Here is a 22014-nt window from a genome sequence, read left to right on the forward strand (position 1 = left end):
AGTGTTTTAAGTTCAATTAAAAAAAAAAAAGGTAATCCTCTGGATATTTTTAGTTGGAGGGGGCAGAAGGCCATGGAATAGTGCCAAGACATACAGTGGGGCATGGTCATCATTAAAAAATCTCATTAAAAAAACATTAAATGAGCACAGAAGATGGCAATTACAACTGGAGCTTTTTGGCCACGCAAGGGAGTGGGCAGCGCCCAGGAGAACCTCCTATGTATATCACCCCATATACAGTGACCCTATACAGCCAACATTTTCCAAAACAACTTATGAAAAGCATTCGACTGATGGAAAAACGAAGTTGGAAGCTCTTTAAAAATAAAATGGCTTGATTTTTTGAGTTACTTTAGGATTTAGCCCAGCTTAATATTGACAAAATTATCACTACATTTTAATGAGAAACACAGAGTGACTGTAAAATATAAACACATCAGAATAATTTCTCAAACACCGAGGTGTGAAGTCAGGCACTAACCACATCTCACTTTACTTGGCATGGGGGTAAACAAAATAGTATTTTTGGGTTTGCTGGAACTTACAGAAGAGAATATAGTCCTTCAAATCTTTATTGTGAGTTTATATTGTTATAGGTATTATCAAAACTTTCTCCCTAAAAAGTAGTGTTACTTTTATTGAGTAATTGCTCAATTTTTGAATGTGATTATGTTTTATGCACAGTTATGTTCATTTCCTGCAGCCTGACTTAAAGGAGAAAGGAGTTGAAGCAGCCCCAGATGGACCACTCTACCACTAAACTCCACTGACGAAAGAATTCCTTCACCAAAGCCAGAAGACTGGCACAAGAACATTCCAAAAGAAAGGCAACTGATATTATTGCTAGATAGAAGCTACACAAAATCTTTCTTCCAAATTAGTTAGCACAGATCATAATTAAAACATAATATGATTACACAAGGTTTTGCAAACTAAGTATTACTCAACTTGCTAAAGCATTATGCTCTGGAAAACACAATATTTTGAAGGGCAGACCCACATTTTCTTAGTCTCAATATGCAATCTCCACACCTGCACCCTTCCTGCCAAAGACATACTTCAGTTACTGAAAGTAATCTCTCAGGAATTCTATTCAAAATCTTCACCTTCAATGGTTTAATTTCCTTTCTGACTCAAATTTTTAAAAGGAAGTGTCAAAATATAAGAAAAAAAATTAAAACCATGGAAATAACTCCTTTTCCTCAAAGTTTCTCACTATTATTATACTCTAAAATGGTTAAAAAAAAAAAAAAGGCATCCAAATTTGGCTTACTCTTGTGGCTGACTTTCATGGGTCCTTCTAAAAAAAAATTCTTTTCTTAAAAATGCAGAGTTAAGAACTTGCCTCACAGACTAAGTTAAAAAAGACCAAAGGAAGGTGACTTGATAATCCATTCTGAAGCTGGAAAGGTAATGCACCCTACGGTTAGAGGATGAAGTACTCAGCTTCAAACTCAAATCAAATTCAGTCCTGGAGACTCCCTAGTATTAACAATGAGCACTTCCCATTGCAGAGATTATCTAAATTTGGTTCACGTATACTCTGTCCAGAAGTCCATCTCAATATCATTTGATAATTTAATTTATAGATACCTAGTTATTAACAGATGTGGCCCTCTTTCCCCAACACTAAACTGAGGTCTTTCCTTTCTCTCTCAGTTTAACTCCTAGTTGAGGCAGACTCCAAGATGTCTACAAAGCAATAAAATCGACTCAGTTTTGTCACTAGAGGTAAGGAATAAAATTTCTAACATGTAACATAATGTAAGGTTTATACTTTTTAAATGTTTTAAGTTATATTTTAATCCAGTGCCATGTTAAACAGTTATATCAGTGGAATTATAAGAAAAAAAGGCTAAAATGTACCAATACTTTCTTAGGAAAAAGGTGTTTGAGCAAACAAAATAAACTAAAAGGAAAAAACCCTCAAACCACAGGAGGGTTTAAATTTGATATGGACCAGGTATTTTTCTTTGGTCTAACCCTGGAGAAGTATAAATTACACACATCCCCACACTTTCAAAATATGCCAAAGAATTATTTATTAACGTAGGACTTACAGATCACAAAAGAGAGTGATACAGAAGAGCTGGAAAAAAAGTCATCAGAATAAGCATGCAGATCAGTATTTGCAGAGGAATATACCAAAGCAAGTTCGAAAAGGCACATTCACACAGAAAATGTCCCGATTGAAAAAAAAAAAAAGACATCAGAAAAGCAGCCAAAAAATAATAATAAGGCGCTGATTAAAATACAAAGATTTTCAAAGTCAAAGAAGAGCTACTTTACAGGTAGGTAAGTAGGTAGCTACAGAAGTCTTGCTAACCCTTTGACAGGGTCAGCTCTTGCTGCCAACGAAACCAGATGATCTCAATGACTGCACATCAAGCTGCTTTAGTGCTGAGAGATTCAATTTAGTGGGGGTGGGGGTGGGTGGGGGGAGAGTGGGGGTGGGGACAAAAGCAGCCTAGTTGAAATTATATGCAGCAAGGGCTCAAAGGGTTAAATGTAATAATACGCAGAGAAATCAGGCAATGTTATTAGTATTATCTACCTTCCATACAAAGAATCATAGCAGGAGTTAAAAGAGACAGTATCCCCTTCAGAGTTAAGTTAGGGTTTCCAAACAGGATTAAGGTCCAGAGGTAAACTACTAGGTCTTATTCTCTCTTCATCGGCTCACTCCTTATTTCTCCGACAAAATGTACCTTTTAATCCACAATCTAAGAGAGCAAGAGCTACTGTGGTCAAGATGAGGATAATGTAAAACCACACTGCACTGGAGAAGTCTCTGTCGTTTACCTTCTCCAGTACATTCACGCAGCACTCTGCTCAAGAATAATGCCGCTCATTGGTCAGACTTCAACCCCTTTTACAACCACTCTAAAGGGATACTGCTCCTTTCGGACAGGAGGTTTACAGATCAAAAGGAGAGAACAATCCGCTTTTAAGAATATCCTCAAATTGAAGAAATTTGGCTTGAACATTACAGGCTCCAAGCTGGGAATGTTCCAAACATACATAATAGGACATGAGCACAGAAGATTATTTTAACAAGTCAATCAGAATAAGCTCAGTCACGAAACCAATCTCCCCTCCCAAAATGGGAAAGAAAAAAAAAAAGACATCCCAAGCCCAGATTAGACTCATCTCATAACGACATCTAGTTTGGCACTGTGAAAGAATAGAGACTCACCTTCAGAGTCCAAAAGGCTAGTGTAGATGTTATGAGATTTTAAAATAAAAAGTCACTATTACTGTTCAGAAAACAGAGCGCTTTGCAACCGACTGCTGTAGCTTAAGCAGCTCATACAAAAAAGAAAAACAGAATCTCTCCAGCCAACAAAGAGCAGCAAAACAGAAAAAAGAAAAGAAACACGTCTGAAGAAAAGCACATTAAAAAAAGAAGCAGACACGCAGGGCACAAGGTGCCCTGCAGACAGCCCACTGCACTTGGCAAAGGCCTCAGCAAAGAGCCCGTGAAACACAGCACTCCTCCAAGACCTCGCTCCCGATTCAGCACCCTGTTTAAGACCATTTCCAACATCTCAGTAGCCAAAGGATGGATGTAATTTTGTTTTCTGACTTGACCAATCTGATGTATGCAAAAGCCGTCATACTTTACAACTTCTGCCTGAATCTGTAAACTTGGGAGTGTCTTATGTGTCTCTCTCTGGTTAAACAACAATGAACCCTTCACACATGTATGCATTTTTCTGGAATAATACAGTAATGCTATTTCTCATTATTAAAGGCCACAAAATAGGTGTATCTTTCTATATATATATATCAAAGAATGAAACAAAATAAAGACTAGGACACTTGGGAGTCTAGTTTTTCTGACAGGAAGCTAGACTAGAGAATCAACTGCTACATGTAAATCCACATGGAATTTAAACAGGGTTCCCTTCTAAGACGTTCTCAAACGCTTTCTGAGGGAGTTAGTAGTTACCCTATTCTACCATCTACAGATCTGTTACAATTTAATACGTCTAGTCATAGTGTTAGCACTGAAAACCTTACCTGAATTCCACTAACAACTGGCGCCTTTCTCCTTGCCAGACCCTGGCACGCAGGGCACCCATACACAAGTTCTTGCCCTCTTCTTCTCTTGTAGGGGTGTGGCAAACTGCAGTACCACTGGCTAGACATTTTTACTTACTTGGCCTAACACGAGTTGGTTTCTGCAAACCAAAAAGAAGCCTCTATGGGCAGCTGACAAACATACCCCAGAGAAGGAAAAAGGAGCAAACACTGACCTCACTCACAGAAGCACAGGGACATTACTGACACCGCAAACGTCTTGATAAAGTTTCTGGCAATGTGTGGCTCGTTTAGCAGTGGATTTTGATGTGCCTCGAACACCAAGCTGGTGTCAGGTTTCAAACGTCAAACTATTTTAGCTATCCAAGTTTCACTGTATTCACAGTTACCACATATCCGAGTAGCCAGAGAATCAAAAGCAACACTGCTTTAAGGGGACTGGCAATGAAGAGGTTAATTATCAGACATTCATGAAGGTTAAGAGCCAGAGCCTTCCTCTTCTGTAAATGAACACCCACAGAACCACCTCTGACATCTGCGTCACCATCACCAGAGTAATCTCACCAATTCCTCACCTGCGGCAGGAGGATGCTGGCCGCTAACTGTCGGTAAATCCAAAGAGCTATCAGACATGACATGCTTAAGCTCTCCTCCCACATCAGCCAGTTTCATGTCAAACTGAACAGAGAGCGCGTCTTCCGAGTCCTCCTTGCCGACGCTGCTGCCCTCAAGGGAAGGGAGATCGAGGGACTTCACCGAAGCAGAGTCTTCTTTGGTGTGTCTGAAAGCCACCACTTTCTCTCCCAGGGATTTGTCCGAGTTCATGGAGGAAAATTTACTGGAGTGGAAGTCAGCAAAATCATCATCGCTCTTGCCCGAAGAAGTGCTGTCTTTCAGCTCTTCACCACCTAGCCCAGATCCCTCCAGAGAGAGCTGTTTGAAGACGTCATATTTCGTGGACGGAGCAGCAGAGTTCTGTCCACTCTTCCCTGCGATGCCTGTGCTGCTGGTTAGAGGACCGGGACTAGCCTCCTCTTTAAGCGCCTCGTATTTGTCATCTGCCTTTTGCTCTGAGGAAACAGAACTATTACTGAAAGCCATAAAATCTGCAAAGTCATCCTGTTCCCCGACAGAGGCTGGACTAGAATATTCCCCGAAAAGGTTGAATTCTCCAAAATCATCAGCCAAGCTAGCAGTCTTAGTTGACACCGATGCTGTACTGGGTGCTGCAGACGCTGCTGGCTGGGGTCGTGCGGAAACGGATTTTGATACGCTGAATGCAGCTGAAAAGGACAATGGTTTCTCGCTGCTGCAAGTAACTGAGGAAAACATATCTAGATCTGCTAAGTTCAGAGGATTTTTCACTTGTGTTTGCGGTTTCTGTTGGGTAGCTCCTGAGGGGAAGGTGGCTGGAAAAGGTTTGTCTTTTGCTGGTGGCTCTAGTGGTGAGATACTATCGGCAGTTTTAAAGTCAGTGAAGCCATCGTCGGTCCCTGCAGATCTGAATTCTGCAAAGTTTTCTCCTGAAAGAAAAAACACAACCAAATACAGAAGAATGCCAAGCTGAAAGGCACACGATACAAAGCACGTTATAGAACAAGCATATTACAGACGTTTGCCTCACAGGCGTCACATTATTTAACCACTAGTTTGATAATACCCTACACCATGTATTCCCTTTGTTTCCACACTGAAAGCTAGTGATAGGGAAATAAATGAAAATCAAACCGAACACACGTATCACATCATTTTCATTTTCTCATTTCAGTGTGGTAAATCTGTACCAGCGCCTTCAACTGGCTGAAAGCACTGCTCTCAGGATGTTTCCTCACTGTGGCTACCCAGCCAAGCCTCCAGGAGAATAAGAAATGGGTGCTGGAGGTACCCGAAGAGAGGCATATTAAAATCGTGGCCCTTTAAAGATAAAATGTGTTACATAGTGATCAATCAGGGAAAAAAAAATCACGGTACCTATGAAATATTACAAAGAATCCTGCATCAAATAGGATGTACAAGACTCTGCTCAGTTAGGCACTTAAAGCTTATGGTTAGATACTATGTGGTTTTGCTGAAGTATACAGAGGCATTAATTTGAAGGAAACATGGTGAAAATTTCTGAAAAGGCATCTACTTACTTGCAAAGCATCTTTGCTAAGGCCATATTATAAAGTATTGATAGCTTCTCCCCACGCTGTGCGACAAACAAACTGAATCTTTCAAAAAATAAAAAATCTATGAGTACTTGGGCTTTTCTTGAAGTCAGCCATCTCACAGCACCAATCAGCTTTTGTTCCTATCAAAATTCAAAGGCATCTGAACACCAATTCTGTTATTAAAAATTTTGAGGGTTGGATTTAAACTTTATTTTATACTGGGCTATTCTGGGGATAGAGAGTATACTGACAGAATTTACTTTTTTAGTTAGAGAAAATAGGTACTAAGGTATTTCTCAGAAATAAACAGATGCAGTTAAGATACTGGTAAAAAATCTGGGCCATGGTTCTTAATAGGGTTTCTATTCTTTATTATCACAGTCACGTTATCACTCGGGCTTCCCTGGTGGCTCAGACGGTAAAGAATCCGCCTGCAATGCGGGAGGCCTGGGTTCAGTCCCTGGGTTGGGAAGATCCTCTGGAGGAGGACATGGCAACCCACTCCAGTACTCCTGCCTGAAGAATCCTCATGGACAGAGGAGCCTAGCGGGCTACAGTCCATGGGATCACGGAGAGTCGGACACAACTGAGCAACGAAAGCACAGTAGAGCATGTAATCACTCACAGGCATGACATTAGGGTGTTCAAACAAGCTCCATTTTCTAATAGCACCTGAAGGTCTCCCATAAAATCCACTAGGTTATACCAGGTAATGAAAACCAGAGGTAAACCAATTATAAATATAAAGCTATACTAACATCACTTGTTATTTAAAAATACGAGTGCCATTTTGGAGAGTTATAAACTAAAACACAAGAAGCTTTAATTTCCTCATTAACTTTTAAAAATTATACTTTTCCCTAAAAATGAGACAAAGAAGCATATAAACTAGAAAGATGTATGTAAAATCAAAATATAATTCTGAAAATTATCATGAAAATAATACAGGCTTTAAATAGTCTGTGCTTGTAACATGATATATACTTTGATATATCACATGAAAAAAAGCATGGAAAATAATGGAAGCTTATTTTTCTTCCTAATCTGAGATACTTAACCAATCCACCAGCATAATTTATCAATACAGAGAAATCTGTTTACTATTACTAGGGAAATTTTAGAAAGAGAGGAAGAGCATTCAGAGTTTCTATAGTTTATGTTTTCGTACATACCACTAATAAAACTAAAGTCAATTTCACAAATTGACAGAAGCAGCAGATACAAAACTTTAAAAACTGCCCTAGAATTTTAGGCAAGTATATCACTGATAACATTTATTTCTGTAAAATAAAAAGGTAACAAGCAGCCAGTTTTGTCACAGCCTAAATTTTTGAAGTGCTGCTTTAAAATATTTGTGAAATTGACAAGTTTTACTTGGTTATTTTGTAAAAGAAATCACCACAGCAAAAAAACTTACTGATGAATTGTAAATGTTTCCACTAGAAATGTAAGCTGGGTGAAAGGGTTAAAAAGAAAAGTGGGTGGGCTTACATGTTCAAAAACACAGGAGATTTCTGGGCAAATGAATTAGCCACAGTCATTGGAAGCCTGCTTATCAGGAGGTACATAAAGCATATGACTTCGTGGCTACCTTTTCAGTCCCACTTCGGAATCCTCATTAAGTTTCCCTAACCTCTACTTTCTAGGCTCTAAAAACATTTCAAAAGATATCACTTTTTGCTAAAACTTGAACAAAAAGTGTCACTTCTCTACACAGTATATTTTTTGCATCTACTTTAATTTATGGTTTAAACTATAGGGGTAATAAAAAGGAAATATTACTAAACTCGGTCATTTGGACTTAAGAAACTACACCTCTGCCATAACAGTAATGAAGCCAGTCCAACTTTTTTTTTAGTGTTTATATAATCGAATGACAAACAGCTACTGAAATAAAACTGCTAAATTCTACACAAAACTGATTACTTGACTAGTAATAATATTTTATCAAGGCAAGGCAATAATATTTTAACCCTTTGTGTTATTAGCTTCTGTATCAAATATTTTAAAAAATCAATTCACCTAATCAGTTTTCTACAAAGTTCACCATTAACATGAGAGCCCCAGTCAACTGCGAAAGTATTATAAGCCAACAAAGTTTCATTCCATGAGAGTCAGATGGCCTTCAAGGAGGTTTAATTAAGTGTCACACAACCATCTTCCTATTTTACTTCAAATTTCTGCAGTCCAATGTATTCTTAACAAGAGTAGAATTAAAATATATTCTCCCAAAATGAACAAAGTTGGCATCACTACATGGAGAGGCTTAAAGATAAGACTGGAATGAAAGCATGGCAACAGCAGCAACTGTCTGGGATTCTGTCAGGAAGGTACTGAGAAAGCAGGGCTCGGGTGTACCACTCACACTGTGGGGGCACCACAGCGATTCCCAGGAATAACACAGATCTCACCCGGCCGCTAACCCCAGAGCACAGAAAGAACCGTGATATCAACCCATGCTCTTGACTCCAAACTTGCCTTGGCCCAGAGTTGATGACAGCAACACTAGGAGTAAATGCCAAATCAACACACCTAAGGTTCCTCTGGGGTTTATCTTTGTACTCCTAGTACCTAACACAGGCACTGAGGGAGAAAGCTGTTATATCCTATACCATTACTAGGAAACCCAAGGAAACAGTTCTAGAACCTAAGAGCTGTAAAATATTGAATATTTCTAGAGATATTTATCAACAGTATACTTTCTGTTGATAGTTTAAATTTCACATGTATGCCTTATCCTTCCTGTAACTTCCCTTCACCTCCCCAAACCCACCCCACTACTTGGAGAGAAGGTTGGAACAAATGACTGTGGAAAGATGTTCCAACTTTGAGTGTCCAATACGAAAAGGTAGAATGTGGCACTGTCCCCAGGAAGAACTCCTCAGTAGGGGACACGAATTTCACAGCAGGCGTGGGTTAAGCTTTGAAGGACGTCATTTGACCTATGGATTATCTAAATCCTACACATGAGGTTTCTAGCAGGATTTTGCCACAAATAAAACTTTTAGTCTTTACTTATATGGCTCTCAAACTATCACTCTAAATTCCCTCCCACTCTATTTGAGTCCTTCTATTAGAGATGGGAACCACACAGGCACACAAACCCCCTCCCACTCTCCTCATTAAGCTCCAGCTCACCCTGAAAATCTTGAGGCATCATACAGACTGGTTGCTGCCGCCTTTTGCACAGTCCACAGGTTGCCGCTCTGCCAACAGCGCCAAGTCTTACTGAGCGTTAAAATAACTGAACGTGGCCACAGGAGCCTAGCGTGACCTGAAGGCTTCCGGTGAAAGGGAATGCACTGTCTTCACAGGAAATTGCATCAATTTGGGGTCTGCCCTAATTTTTAGAAAATAATTTCCAATAACTGAACCACATTTCGCTTCCTTATAATTTCTAGAGCCACAAAACAAAACAAAAACACAGCTACAAACAGTAAAATAAAAGAACGTTTGGGATGTTACTGAAAGAGTCGTAAAACTCTCGTATTTAACAATGAATAATTCATCCATTTAAGGAATCAAAAACTTACCCAAAGATTTACTCTCTGCTGTCTGTTCGAGCTCTCTGAAAGCACTATATTTATCACCAGGCTCTATGATGAAAAGACAGAAGCTCAATTAAGGTTAGGAACCTTGAGATCACAACTCAAGGACATTTACCATAAAAGGTCACCACTAAAAACTAAGATTTACATTCACAGGTTCATGAATTTATGAACTGCTTTTACCTCCAAACGGAACCGTATTTTCAGAGGGCTTGTCAGCTGCAATTCCTTTAAATACAGCATATTTATCCGTTGAAGCTGATGCTTTAGTTCCAGGAAGAGGCATCAACAAAGAAGGGGCACTAAAAGGGAAAAAGAAATATTTCTTAATGCCTAGAACATTGTCTCCCTACCATGTCATCAAGGAAGAACTTAGAATTAAAATGGCACACAGATACCTAGTAAAAACTCGTGGCCCCCTGCTTTAAAGAAACTATATATGTACACCACATAAGACCAAAGTCGTTGATTATGTGAAGAGGGGTCAGATCCATGCTGTTCATCTAAATCATCTTTTAAGCCATAAAAACCACTGGAGTGGGACTTTCTGGTGGTCCAGTGATTAAGAATCCACCTGCCCATGTAGGGGCCACGGGTTCCATACATGCCACAGGGCAGCAAAGCTTGTGTGCCACAATACCTAGCCCGCGCTCCAGAGCCTGAGTGCGGCAACTCCTGAAGCCTGCACTCCTAGAGCCGGTGCTCTGAACCAGAGACGCCACCGCGGTGAGCAGCCTGTGCGCGGCAACCAAGGGTCACCTCTGCTCTCCCCTACCAGAGAAAGCCCGTGTGCAGCAAGGAAGACCCAGCATAGCCAAAAAATAAATTAATTAGTTAAAGGACAAAACCCACTGGAGTGGCATTAGAAATAATTATTATAGAACAACGACCACCTGCAACTTTATATTTAGGTCCATAAATCTGTGAAAGTGAACTGCTCCAAGTATGTAAACCCAGTATTTTAACCCAGTTAAGCTTCATGTAAATTATTCTCTCAGATGGGTTCAGAATGCAGAGGCGGAATAGTTAAGATAAAAATCTATTTCTGCAGTGCTTCAACCAAGATGCAAACTGTCCCTCTTGATCACACTACACTGCTTACTGGCAGGAGTTCCCACCTATGATAAGCAACAGTAAGAGTTAACACATTCAATCTGCATTATTACAAGGATCACATCAAGAAGTTCCAGAAGCTATCTTTGCAGTAAAACAACAATCACTTCAAAATTAGATAAAGATACTTTTGCCTGTGGACACATTTCCCTGCTGAATGGAAAACCAGTGTAATGAGTAGTATCTGTGTGGGTAATTCTTGGATGGCTTAAACACAGACTACAAAAGCTTTGCCTTTTTTTTTTTTCTTATCAGACCCTGGCAGCTCCCTGGAAGAACCACCTTTACATATGAATGACTACATTCCACTACTATTTTGTGTCATTCAATACCACTATACTCGGTGAGTTATGTAAATGGATTTCTATTGAGTTCTTTGCCCTCGAGCAAAAATCTTTCCACAGTCATTTAAATCTTCTTATCAGTGGCCTACAAGCAAGGTAAAAACCCAGCTCATACACATGCGTGCTAATGGGCACCCGCAGTGCTGGAGGAGTTAGTGCTTCCAAATGCTGTCATTTCACTCCACTACCAGACATCGGCTACATATTTGATCTGGCCAAACAGGTCACTGTTTATACAGAATAGGTGGGTTTTTAACAGTTCCATAAGTAATTAAATGAAAACTCATTGAACAGAGTGCTGCACAAGAATAAAAGTAATGAATGTCTCAGGGAAAAAAAACCACAGAGTTGAGTGATTTTTCATGATTTGTGATTGTTAGCTATGGGCTTTTAAAGTCTATTGTAAAGTCTACTATATGTGATATTTATTTGAATATCATTAATTTAAAAATTATTTTCAGAAGTGGGAAAAAATAGAGGCTCTTCAGGGTAATGAAGCAAAAAAAAAAGCTATGATTGTAATTATACACATATTACAAAGAAATTATTTCAGTTCTATCCTTGAAGCAATTACTAAATAAAACTGTAATCATTATGAAAGTGTTTATGCCAGTCATATAACATGTTTTATGTTCCAAACATGGAAATGGTTATTACTATTGTTTAATACTAATGAAAGGCACTCAGTGGGAGGGGCATACTGTTTTACAATTTAAGAACCTGCATTCTATTGAAAGATGAGACTTTAAATGATTTAGTCACCAAAAACTGTTCTCTTCTTTTTCTCTAGTTATCATTTAGGTATTACAGTTACTCCATGCGGCTGTGGTGGATGATTTTACCTAGTTGCTCACCCTGCTAAATAAACCCATTTCAAAAGCAAAAGAAGGACTTCCCTGGTGGTCCAGGGTTTAAGAATCTGCCTGCCCCTACCAATGCAGGGGACATGGGTTCAGTCCCTGATCCAGGAAGATCCCACACGCCATCAGGCAACTAAGCTTGTGCACCACAATCACTGAGTCCGTGCTCCGCAACAAGGGAAGCCACAGCAGTAAGAAGGCTGCTCTCCGAACCTAGAGAGTAGACCCCACTCACCACAGAGAAAGTCATGCATAGCAACCAAGACCTGGTGCAGCCAAACCTATATAAATTTTAAAAATAAATAAAAATTCAACGCAAAAGAAACTAAGCCAACTCAAAACCCCCATGTGCTTTAATCCTTTTGAACTGTTCTAGCATCAGCTCTGCATGTCTGCTTTGTTTTACTATATGCAGTTCCCCAGTGCCTGGCACACAGCAAGTATTTTCCAAATGGATAAATGAATGATGTTGCTCCCTTCCAGAAGCCCTTTCGTGCCAGCTCTCCAGGACTCTGACATCCAGTTCAACACTGAGTCCAACCAATTTCTCAGATAAACCCTTCTCAGTACCTGTAACTCTAAACTGAGAGCATCTCTCATCATCCCTCAACAGGAGCACCATGGAAGCTGCATTTATCCCATACACAGTAGCAAGAGTCACTTTCACCATGCCACTCATTTCTAAAACGCTTTACAGATCATGTCACAAATCATAAGGCAGTCCATAACCAGTGCCTGCTCTTAACTAATGTCATTTTCTCCCCACAGACTAACGATACTCTCTGCTCCAGCCTATTTCTAACACTTTATTTGCCTTTTCATCTTCTCAAACAATGCCTATTTTTTGGTTATAAATGCTGCCCAAAGTGGTCTTACCTAGGCTTAACTATTTATATCAGACTTAACAAATATCCTTTTCAAATAATTCACAATATGGAATACAGATCATCGTTAAGATAGGGAATTCATTACACATGAACGTACACATGACTGAAGGAGCAATTCTAAGGGAGTTTTATTAGACAATATAAATACCCAAATAAACCTAAGCATCTTTAGAGCAGGAACTGTGCCTTTTGCTTGTGTATTTCCAGTGACTATCCCAATGTCTGGCACACAGCAGATGCTATGTAAATGTGTCTGAATGAATAAACAAACACTGAGTGTCAATTCTTAGACATGAACAAATGTTTTCATGCAAGGAAACCATAGTAGTAGTCAAGCCAGAATTGAAGAAGAAAAACCTGCAAAGTATGGCTATACATGAAAGTAAACTATTATGTGGAGATAATGCCACACAAAATTGCTAATACTCTATTAAATAGTTCAAGTCAGGCCACCATCTTAAAACTTTCTATGCTCAAATTTCAGTTTCATCTGCTGAAGAGTTTTCTCCCAGAGGAATGAATCATCAATTTGATAAATTCAGTTTGTAACCTTCATACTACAATATATTCATCCAACAAACCTTTAATGAACTACATATTGTGGGCTAAGTAATACATATAGACACATGAAATCCTGTCATCAGTTACCTACAGCTGAGGGAGGGGGAATAGTCAGGTCAACCAGGAATGGCAGTTAGGGCACAGATATTCACAAGCTGCCACAGCAGTAGAGAAGGAGAGGCCCTGAACTCATCTTGGAGGTAGGGACTGATGGAGAAGGGTTAGTAAAACCTTCCTGTATTAAATCAATCTTTGACATGGAACTAGAATTAACTTTAGAGAGAGCTTTAGATGGAAGAAAACAGGATGTAAAAGGCCAGAAGCTTGAGAGAGCATGGTCAGTTTGGCGGTTCAGGTGTGGCTGGAGATAAGCTGTGGGGAAATAGCAACAGTCAAGAGGGCTGGCAGAAGCCAGATCACACAGGGCCTTTTCCCACACCGAGCAGGAACGAGGAGGGGGTCAAAATCAATATGTTTCTGATTAGGTGACTGGATATGTGATTTAACAAATTTTTATTTAGCTTTAGCAGGAAAATAATGAATCATTTTATGCAGGTAATTTGAGATGCCTTGGGTATTCAGACATGTTCTAGACAAGAGCAGAACAGACCAATATGTGGGATTTCCCGGGTGGTCCAGTGGCTAGGACTCCAAGTTCCCAATGCAGAGGGCCTGGGTTCAATCCCTGGTCAGGGAACTAGATCCCACAAGTCACAACTAAGATCTGGCAGAGCCAAATACATACATATAATATATATATATATATATCAATTTGTGCACAGCAAGAGACCTGAGAAAGAAGGATTATGTGTTTACCGTGTAAATAATCTGTGTGTGGCTTGAACTCCCAGTACTTTAGAGTCACATCCCTCATATGTCTCTTCTATGTGTCATTTACAAGTGTTTGATGTAGTCTTAAAATTAGGAAAACAATTCTTTCCCTATGCCTATCCCTAAGTTCTTCTTATAGTGTCTGCAGGAAGTGCTAAGAGATAATCAATTGGTTAAAACAGAAAAGATAAGTGAAATTGCACAAACAGGAATATAAGAGAAATGGAATATGTATCCTGAGAAAAACAAGTTCCCAAAACAACCAAAGAAATTCACACTGCTTATTACTCAAACCCTCATATGCTTTACTTGGTGGAAGAAGTATTTATTAATGAATACTTTTAAAAGATGATGGAGGGACTTCCCTGGTGGTCCAGTGGTTAAGAACCTGCCTGCCAATGCAGAGGACATGGGTTCTATCCCTAGTCAGGAAACTAAGATCCTATACGCCCCTGGGCAACTAAGCCCATGCATCAAAACTACTGAAGGCCATGTGCCCCAGAGCCCGTGCTCCACGACGAGAAGCCGCTGTAACGAAAGTCTCAGGCACTGCAACTAGAGAAAGCCTGCATGAAGCAATGAAGATCTAGTACAGCCAAAAATAAGTAAATAAATTTTTAAAAAATAATGGAGGGACTTCCTTGGCCTGTCAGTGGTTAAGACTTTGCCCTCCAATGCAAGAGGTGGGGTTCGATCCCTGGTCGGGGAACCAAGACCCTACATGCCTTGTGGCCAAAAAACCAAGGCATAAAACAGAAGCAATGTTATAACAGATTGAATAAAGACTTTAAGAATGGTCCATAACAAACAAACAAAAAAAGTCTTTAAAAAAGATGGAAAGGTGTTGACTACATCCTGAATCAGTTACTGTACCTAAAAGTTAAGCTAGTACATAAAACATTAGAAAAACTAATTTACGCAACTGTGGCTCAGATGGTAAAGAACCTGCCTACAAGGCAGGAGACCTGAGTTCGATCCCTGGGTCAGAAAGATTCCCTGGAGAAGCAAATGGCTACCCACTCCAATATTCTTGCCTGGAGAATCCCAAGGACACAGGAGCCTGGCAGGCTACAGTCTACGGGGTCACAAAGAGTCAGACACAACTGAGTGACTAACCTTTTCATGCAAATGGAAACCTCAAGGCCTAAAAGCCACCAATTTCAACTTAAACATAAGAGAGACATGAATTTTTATATTTCATGTCTATTCATATTTCAATTTCAAATATATATTCATTTCAATTTCTAAATGATTTCTGCAGATAGTATGCAATAATATATTAGTATATAGTATAGATTAGCAATAATATATACTATATTGCAACATATTAAAATATGTACCCCTGTCTATAAAACTTTTCAGCAGTTGAAGACCTGAATCTAATGTAAGAATATGAAGTCATCCTTGCCACAAATACACTCAGTTGTAATAAATCAGGTTTAGCACAAGTAAAAAGAAATACTGTCAAGTAGGTGTATACTGGGAGGAATGGTAGAAGCTGAAGTTTAAGATGGACAAAGGAAAGAGAAGTTTGGAAAATAAAAGTATGAATACAGTGGGAATCATCTAGAAATCATGAGAGTAAGGAGTCTTAATTCTCTTATTTATATTTAGGCTTCTTATTGTGGACTGCCTCTTTCTCAATTATGAAATGCTACATTAACGATATGCAACTCTTTTCTACCTGTTTCCATGCTGAGAATTATTTGATTTTGAAGAAGCCGGCAACTCTTGGAAATCACTGAATGAGTCATCAAGTGACCCTGACTTGGAAGCATCTTGAAAATCCTGGAAGTCGTCATCTTCTGGTTTGACCACCTAGGTTTACAGAGGACATAGAAACAGAAAACATCCAATAACAAAAAGCTAAATCACAAACCTTTAACCATCAACCTCAAAGACAACCTTTTAAAATGCTCCCATTTCAGTACAAATACCTAATTTTAGGAGAACACCCTTTAGACATAACATCAGCTCAACTGCTTAAGGCAAGAATGCTGCTTAGTACTGGTAAATACTCTTGTAAAAATGGTAAAAGACTGGTTTAAACTTAATTTATATAATTTTTAAATAGCTGAATCACATTTAATAGATTGAGAAACTGCCATCTTTATGAAACAGTTTAATCACGTTTATATATGACAAGTGAAACAAACTTGTTTTAATCTATCACATATATGTATAAACTGTGAACACTGACTCGTAATCCCGTGCTCTAGGAAGTGAACACTGTTAACAGGTCATTTGTTCTATCGAAAAACAAGTTTGTACTGCACTGCCTTGCACTTGAATGAAATCATTCAACATGGACATCTTTTTCACGCAGTACATGTGCATCCACCACATTCATCTGAATATCCAATAGTTTACCCCTGTGTAGATAAACCAAAACTTACTTAACATTTTCCTTCTGGTTGATAAATATGCAGCTATTCCTAATTTTCACTCTAACAAACAACGCTACAACAAATATCCTTGTATATTTTTGCTCATTTGAGTTACTAGCTCTGTGAGATGGACTCCTAATAGAATGACTGCTGGGTAAGAAGACACGAATATTTAGAATTTTGATAGCTATTGCCAAATGTGCCTTCCAAAAAGGCTGTACCAAAAAATCCTTTTCCCCACATTTTTTACTAAGACTAAATTTATGTTTTAAATTTTTTTTTGCTAAACTGAGAAATGAAAAATAAATGGACACATCTTAATCAGGCTTAGCAGCTTTTTCAAAAGAAACAGCTCAAGGATTTAACTAGCTTTATTAAACTTGGCATTTAAAATATGTATGATAAAGAACTACACATTTTTAGCCAAGATTCAAGTATCTGAAGGCTTCAGAAATTCTTTTGCTTTTTAAATAATGAAAAATTCAATGTTGTACTGTTTTGCTGCTGCTGCTGCTGCTAAGTCGCTTCAGTCTTGTCTGACTCTGCGCGACCCCATAGACGGCAGCCTACCAGGCTCCGCCATCCCTGGGACTCTCCAGGCAAGAACACTGGAGTGGGTTGCCATTTAACACTGCTTAATTTCCACTGCCAGTGTCCATCATAATACAGCAATCTTTACTACATTTCTTGGAAAAAATACTTGCTCGGATTCACTTTCAGAGATAACTTGGAAAACGCACAGCCTCTTCATCTACCTGATTTGCAGGGTAAGCTGACAGGAAGCCGCTGGAAGCCTGGGCTGCAGCTCCCCCGACTGGCCCAACAAGGTTAATGCCCATGACTGGCTGTCCGAGGGTGAGGGGCATGGAGCCTGCAGGGCCTGAGGGCATCCCTGTGGGCTGACTCACAGCAGCTGGCAAAGTCACAGGAAAGCCACTTAACGTTGGAACAGGAGCCGCTGGAAACTGATTTAAAGCATCAGGACTCATGGCAGGAACACCCCTCTACACAGAACATGAGGAAAACGGGAACATTTTAGGAAACTGCAAACCACATATGGCCCACATCTGACACAGAGACCTAAATGTAACATCTGCAGCCCTGGGGTTTTCTGCTCTGACTCTCCCAGAACTCAGGAATTTGACACCAGAAAATAAGTTATAAGGTTAATGTCAATCTAATATGCAGCAGAGAAATGGCCAACACACACTCAATCTGACATTTTCACTCTCTGACAAGTTTGGTTAATTCACTGCAATCAAATCCTTTACAGTGATTTTGTAATATGAGAAAAACTGCTGCCAGACCGAGTACACTTTATCTATATCTAAGGAATTTTAGACAAAGACTTCAAAGGACAGAGAGAGTAACTTCATCTATTACTAACTTTTCAAGCTCGAAAGGATTACAGTTAGGTCAGAGAATGTCACTACAGTCTTTAAATAAAAGAGTATTGTGCTAGCACGCATATCATACAAAGAGTATATTCTGAAGAACTCTGTCCTGAAAATAACCTACATTTTAATGTCCAAAGAGTTCTATAAGTTGTAGAAAAAAGGATTCACATTCTCTCAGTTTATATCGAAAATATAAACCTAACCTTCAAAAGAATGTCTACCTGTGTTACTGCTATCATGGCAAGAACGGTATAAAGTTCTTCTTTAGTCAGTTTTCCAGGTGTGGTTCGATTAGCTAAGGCCCATATCTGTCCAAGAGTTTCCCTGGGAAGCCCAGATGACATCAGGATGGGATAAAGTTTAGCAGTGTCTATTCCAGTTGGAGTCATTGTGGTTTCTAAAATTTTCTTATAGGCATCTATTAAAGGAAAGACCAGATTACAAATGTAAACATATTACAAATGATCCACCTTTTTTGTTGTCATTGATGCTTATACACGAATAATCCTAAGTCAAACTGCTTTAACAGAACTGAAGCCACACCAAAGGTTTGAGTTGCTATAAAGATATTCAAGTGGAAATGTCCAGCAGACAATTAGGGTCTGGAGCTTAGAACAGAGGCTGGAGCTTGGTTCTACAGATGAAGATTTTGGGTTAAAGGTAAGAGGGAGTCTTCTCACTAGGAGACAGTAACAGCAGTAAGATAGAGGTGGTATAAGCAGATGCTTCAGATTTTAAAAAAGAAGTTGTAGAGTAATGATGGTGGAACTAATCTGCAAATACTAATAGCAGTGGGAAGCACAAATTATACCCATATCACCTTTCTCTTGTCCCAGTGAAGCAGAGGCTATCAGAGAAAACATCACTGGGTAAGGTGTTTGGGAACAGAGCCTTCAGAGGAAGACACAGTTACAGCTGAAGTGAGAGAGGAGAATAAGTGTTTGAAAAAAGGGAAGGGTTCACTGGGGAGTCTTTCACAATAAAATGGACTTTCCAAAGGACAAAGTGGGAAAAGCTGTTAGGGATAGGGTTGCTGAATAAAATACAGGATGCCAATATTGCATGGGGTATACTTATTCTAAATAATTATTTGCTGTTTATATAAAATTCAAATTCAACTGGATGTTCTGTATGCAGATTTGCTGAATCTGGAGACCCTAGTTAGAGGAGTTGATGGATGAAAGTAGGGCTAAGGTAGACAGAGAAAACTGTTGAAAAAGAAATTTTACGTCTAGCATTGCACATGGATTAAAGGTCAGTAGGCATCCCATACGGACATATGGCTTTACATCTGTATCGGTTCATTTGGCTGTGCTGGGCTCCTCACTCCTGCACGCAGGCTTCTTGCTGCGGTGGCTTCCTTTGCTGCTGAGCATGGGATCTAGGGCATGCGGGCTGCAGCAGCTATGGCTCATGGGCTTAGCCGCTCGGTGACATGTGGGATCCTCCCAGACTAGGGATGGAACCCATGTCCCCTGCACTGGCAGGCAATTCTTAACTACTGGACCGCCAGGGAAGTCCAAGAACACATATTCTGGCTAGGAAATTACGCGTGTGTTTAAAAGCTTCAGTTGCTAAGTCGTGTCCAATTCTTTGCGACCTTGTAGACTGCAGCACGCCAGGATTCCCTGTTCTTCGCTATCTCTCAGAGTTTGCTCTAATTCATGTCCACTGAGTTGGTGATGCTATAGTTTGATAGTGTCTTTTAAAATAGTAAATCTAAGACAAACTTTTAGAAATAAAAGTTATATGACGGTCATTAAAACATTACAGCAAAATACTTTTCCTTCATTTATATAGTTATTTCATATATGAGGCAGTCATAAACACTAGCTGTATTTAATTTTCTGTACTCTTTCAGAAAAAATAAAGTTATAATTTCTTCTGCATATTCTGTAGCCACACTAGTAAACATTTACAACTACATTACAACATTTGAAGTAAAGTATCCAGATAGGAATCTTGGGCAAAAAAGCTCTTTTTACCTGGAACCAGACTCTCATTGTAAATCCAAGGAGGCATTCTGGGCTGAACAGGATCCTGTGAGGGAAATACCCCCACACCTAGGAGATAAAGAACATCATCTAATGTATGTAATGGTCCATGCAACAGAAGCGGAAATCACACTGAGTCATGGCTTTTTATAAGAAGAGTGCTGGCTGGAGACACTAAAAAAAAGTCACCAATTCAACTAAAATTTGGTTTCTAACCAACTCTTGTACATTAACGTTGTCCTAAGGCATAAACTAAAAACACAGTTTATGTTTTTATAAAAACATAAACAAAAAAAACCCCCAAAAACCCTAAGATGTACCAAATCAATACTCTGGATCACATGAAGCTTGTGTCATTCACATATATTACAAATTAAAGGCAAAAACATGATAGGCAATGGTTTAAAAATTACGTGTACAAAAAAAAATTTGCCCAAGCTTCACTTGCAGCTTTTAATAATGTTTCTTTGCAAAGTCTTATGTTTTAAAATCTTGAATATGACACTGCTGCCTCAGATGTATAGCATTTTTATTTAAATTTTTTTGTTTTGCACTTTGTCCTGTAAAACAGCCTCCAAGAGTTTGCCTCCTGAGTTGTCCACATTCATCTCTGCAAATTGAGTTTACAAAAATGTGGATCTTCAGGCAGTGGTGTGTACGGTTTATTTCAAAGAAGCAAAACATATTCTCATTGGTGACTTTTCTAGTTAAATTTTAACTTTTCAACCTTAAGGAAGAACAGAAAGTTTAAGAGGGGAAAAAGTTTTTATAAAATAAAAGAAGAAATTTTAAATCAGGAATGATTTTGATTAAAAAACTGGTTATCAAAAAAATTTTTTTAAAGGAGTAACAGTGTGTTGAAAGAATTCAGAGCAAAATCATAGGGGTTAATTACAGAAAAGAATGCATTACATATATTTTAAGCAAAAAATTTCAATTAGCAAAATCAAGCAGCATTCATTTTAAGATTAACGCTTAGGGTGTTAGCATTTGAGCGACATTTGGTTAAATGGAACTTTTTGCTGAAAATTTCATGAGCTCACCACTCTCTTCAATGGACAGGTTTTGGTCTGAAGTCTTTTCTGCCTCTGCAGCAGTGGTACCACTTACACGTCCATCTACAGCACCCCCATTATTGGCCATTAAACTGGGATGGTTCTTACTGGAACCTGGGCCTAGGGCTTTGTGCCCAGCTTCAGAGGTATTTAATTTAATTTGTTCCTGCCCAGATGTACTTAAATCACAAGATACTAGGAGCTTCTCCAAGGAAGAGCCTAAACAAACAGCATGAAGGATTATTTGTATATTATTGCAACCTTCTAATTTTTCAACCATCCATTTCCACCCCCAGATTCTAAAGGGAAGGTCCTGCCACATATAATTTAAATTTTGAAATAATTCAAGCCCACACGTTTGTACAGGACTTGAGATACTTCAGTGATTTTAGAGAACTTCACCATCATTATCTTCTTTGATTCTCAGGAATTCTGTGAGACAATAGGTAGAATAGCATGGTGGAAGATGTGTTACCTTAGAAATCTGGTGACCTACACAAGATATAGACACTTCTATAGACTACTGCCTATTTCTGCACCTGTCAGTTGAGAAAGTGTGGACAAGAACATGTCAGCTAAGAGCCCTCTCAGCACTATTCTAAATCTCAAGACAGAGTAAGTGCCCCCCTCACCCCTCGCTCCCACATGTGATTAAAACCGAGGTACAGAAATGTTCAAAGATTTGTCCAAGGACAAACTGATAGTAAATGGAGACCCCGGGCTTCTGAACCCCCATGTGCTTTATCACTGAACCAGAGAGCACTTTCTAAAGCAGCTTTCCCTGGCTCATTACTCTTAAGAAAATGATCAAACAAGAGTCACCTTCTGAAAAAATCAGTT

The 22014-nt window shown here is 39.1% G+C and overlaps 1 protein-coding gene across 1 annotated transcript in view; it reads right to left on the reverse strand.

The window, feature by feature from the left end:
* The window catches only part of SYNRG (synergin gamma), an 88246-nt gene that overhangs the window by 32225 nt on the left and 34007 nt on the right, over positions 1 to 22014 (reverse strand). Inside the window, exons 8-15 of the mRNA XM_052657740.1 lie at positions 21163 to 21393; positions 20111 to 20188; positions 18347 to 18543; positions 17484 to 17732; positions 16026 to 16159; positions 9929 to 10047; positions 9731 to 9793; positions 4620 to 5567 (exon numbers count right to left, since the gene is read on the reverse strand). Coding sequence (XP_052513700.1) covers positions 4620 to 5567; positions 9731 to 9793; positions 9929 to 10047; positions 16026 to 16159; positions 17484 to 17732; positions 18347 to 18543; positions 20111 to 20188; positions 21163 to 21393 — 2019 coding nt within the window. The remainder of the gene's footprint in view (positions 1 to 4619; positions 5568 to 9730; positions 9794 to 9928; positions 10048 to 16025; positions 16160 to 17483; positions 17733 to 18346; positions 18544 to 20110; positions 20189 to 21162; positions 21394 to 22014) is intronic.

Source organism: Budorcas taxicolor, chromosome 19 (genome assembly GCF_023091745.1).
Source record: "Budorcas taxicolor isolate Tak-1 chromosome 19, Takin1.1, whole genome shotgun sequence".
Classification (NCBI taxonomy): domain Eukaryota; kingdom Metazoa; phylum Chordata; class Mammalia; order Artiodactyla; family Bovidae; genus Budorcas; species Budorcas taxicolor.